The sequence below is a fragment of the Alligator sinensis genome, unplaced genomic scaffold (genome assembly GCF_000455745.1).
Source record: "Alligator sinensis unplaced genomic scaffold, ASM45574v1 scaffold291_1, whole genome shotgun sequence".
Classification (NCBI taxonomy): Eukaryota; Metazoa; Chordata; order Crocodylia; family Alligatoridae; genus Alligator; species Alligator sinensis.
The window spans coordinates 1274936-1276204 of NW_005842391.1; the positions used below are offsets into that span (position 1 = coordinate 1274936).

At 59.9% G+C, this 1269-nt stretch overlaps 1 protein-coding gene across 1 annotated transcript in view; it reads left to right on the plus strand.

Moving 5' to 3' along the window:
• The first annotated feature begins 958 nt into the window (after positions 1-958).
• Positions 959-1269, plus strand: part of RAB8B (RAB8B, member RAS oncogene family) — a 38761-nt gene continuing 38450 nt past the window's right edge. Inside the window, exon 1 of the mRNA XM_006029666.2 lies at positions 959-1196. Within this exon, the coding sequence (XP_006029728.1) occupies positions 1073-1196 (124 nt within the window). The 5' untranslated portion in view covers positions 959-1072. The remainder of the gene's footprint in view (positions 1197-1269) is intronic.

Sequence of the window (1269 nt, forward strand, 5' to 3'; positions counted from 1 at the left end):
CTCCTCACTTGTTGTCTGCAACACGTGTTTCTGTAGTTGCTCCATTATGATGGTGCCCTATGCTTGTGTGTACAGTCTGCTGTTGGCAAGTACCAAAATTGTCTTCTAAACGTGGTAGAAATGGGTCTGGGGGTCAGTACAGTTGAAGTCTTGGAAAGGTATCCCTATTTGTTACACTGTAAAGTGGGTTCCCTTGATGCAAATTCAACTTATGTGCCATTTTCCAGGAACTCATGTACAGCATAGTGAGGGAAACCTGTAGACTGTATTTGATATATCAGAGCTTTGTGTAACGCTGCTGCGCACCATGACCCATAGGTCTTTGATATGTTGTTTTCCACACTGGTGGATTGTGAGCAGTCAGAGTCAGGCTTGGGTATATGGATGCTGCAGGTATTCTAACTAACGTTCAGGTGCTCCGGGACCTGTGGATGAGCAATATGAAAATGCAATCAGCTATTTGGGGCAGGAGCTGTAGTTGTCACTGGGGCGTGATTCAGCCCAGGGCTCCCGCTCCCCCAAGCACATGCAGACGTTCAACTGCTTCCAGAGCTGCAGCTGACTCGCTCCAGCCGACGCCCCGCAGCGAGAAAACCCCCTCCCGCCCTGAGAAGGGGGGCAGGCAGGGCTCCTCCGTCACACGCCGTCCAGGGATGGAGGACTACGAACGCCCCCCGGTCCCAGCCCACTCCGCTCAGCAGCCAGCGAAGAGCGCTTCACGCCTCTGGGAAATGCGTGGCTGCTCCGTGGGGACTCAGTCCCGCTGCGAGCAGGTTCCGAAACCGCGAGCACCGTGGAGCGTCCTCCGGGGAGCGCGGACCAGGCAGCCGGCGAGCTCCTCCGCCCAGCCGCGGCCACAGCAGTCTCCTGGAAGCGGCCGGGTCTTCACCGCGGAAACTTCATTTCCCGACAGGCAGTGCGCGCGTCCGGCGCGTGATGATGAGTTACGGAGCGATCTGCGGCCATTGGTCGCGTCGTCGTTGTGGGCGGGGCGAAGCGGTGACGCCAGCTCCCTCCACCCCCTCCCTGTTGGTGCCCGGCGAGGCGGAGGCGGAGGCGGAGGCCGAGGAAGATGGCGAAGACTTACGACTATCTTTTCAAGCTGCTGCTGATCGGGGACTCGGGCGTGGGCAAGACCTGTCTGCTCTTCCGCTTCAGCGAGGACGCCTTCAACACCACCTTCATCTCCACCATCGGTGAGCGCCGCGGGAGGCGGAGCTGGGCGGGGTTGGCGCCGAGGCCCCGGCGCGGCGCGGGAGCGGGGCCGGG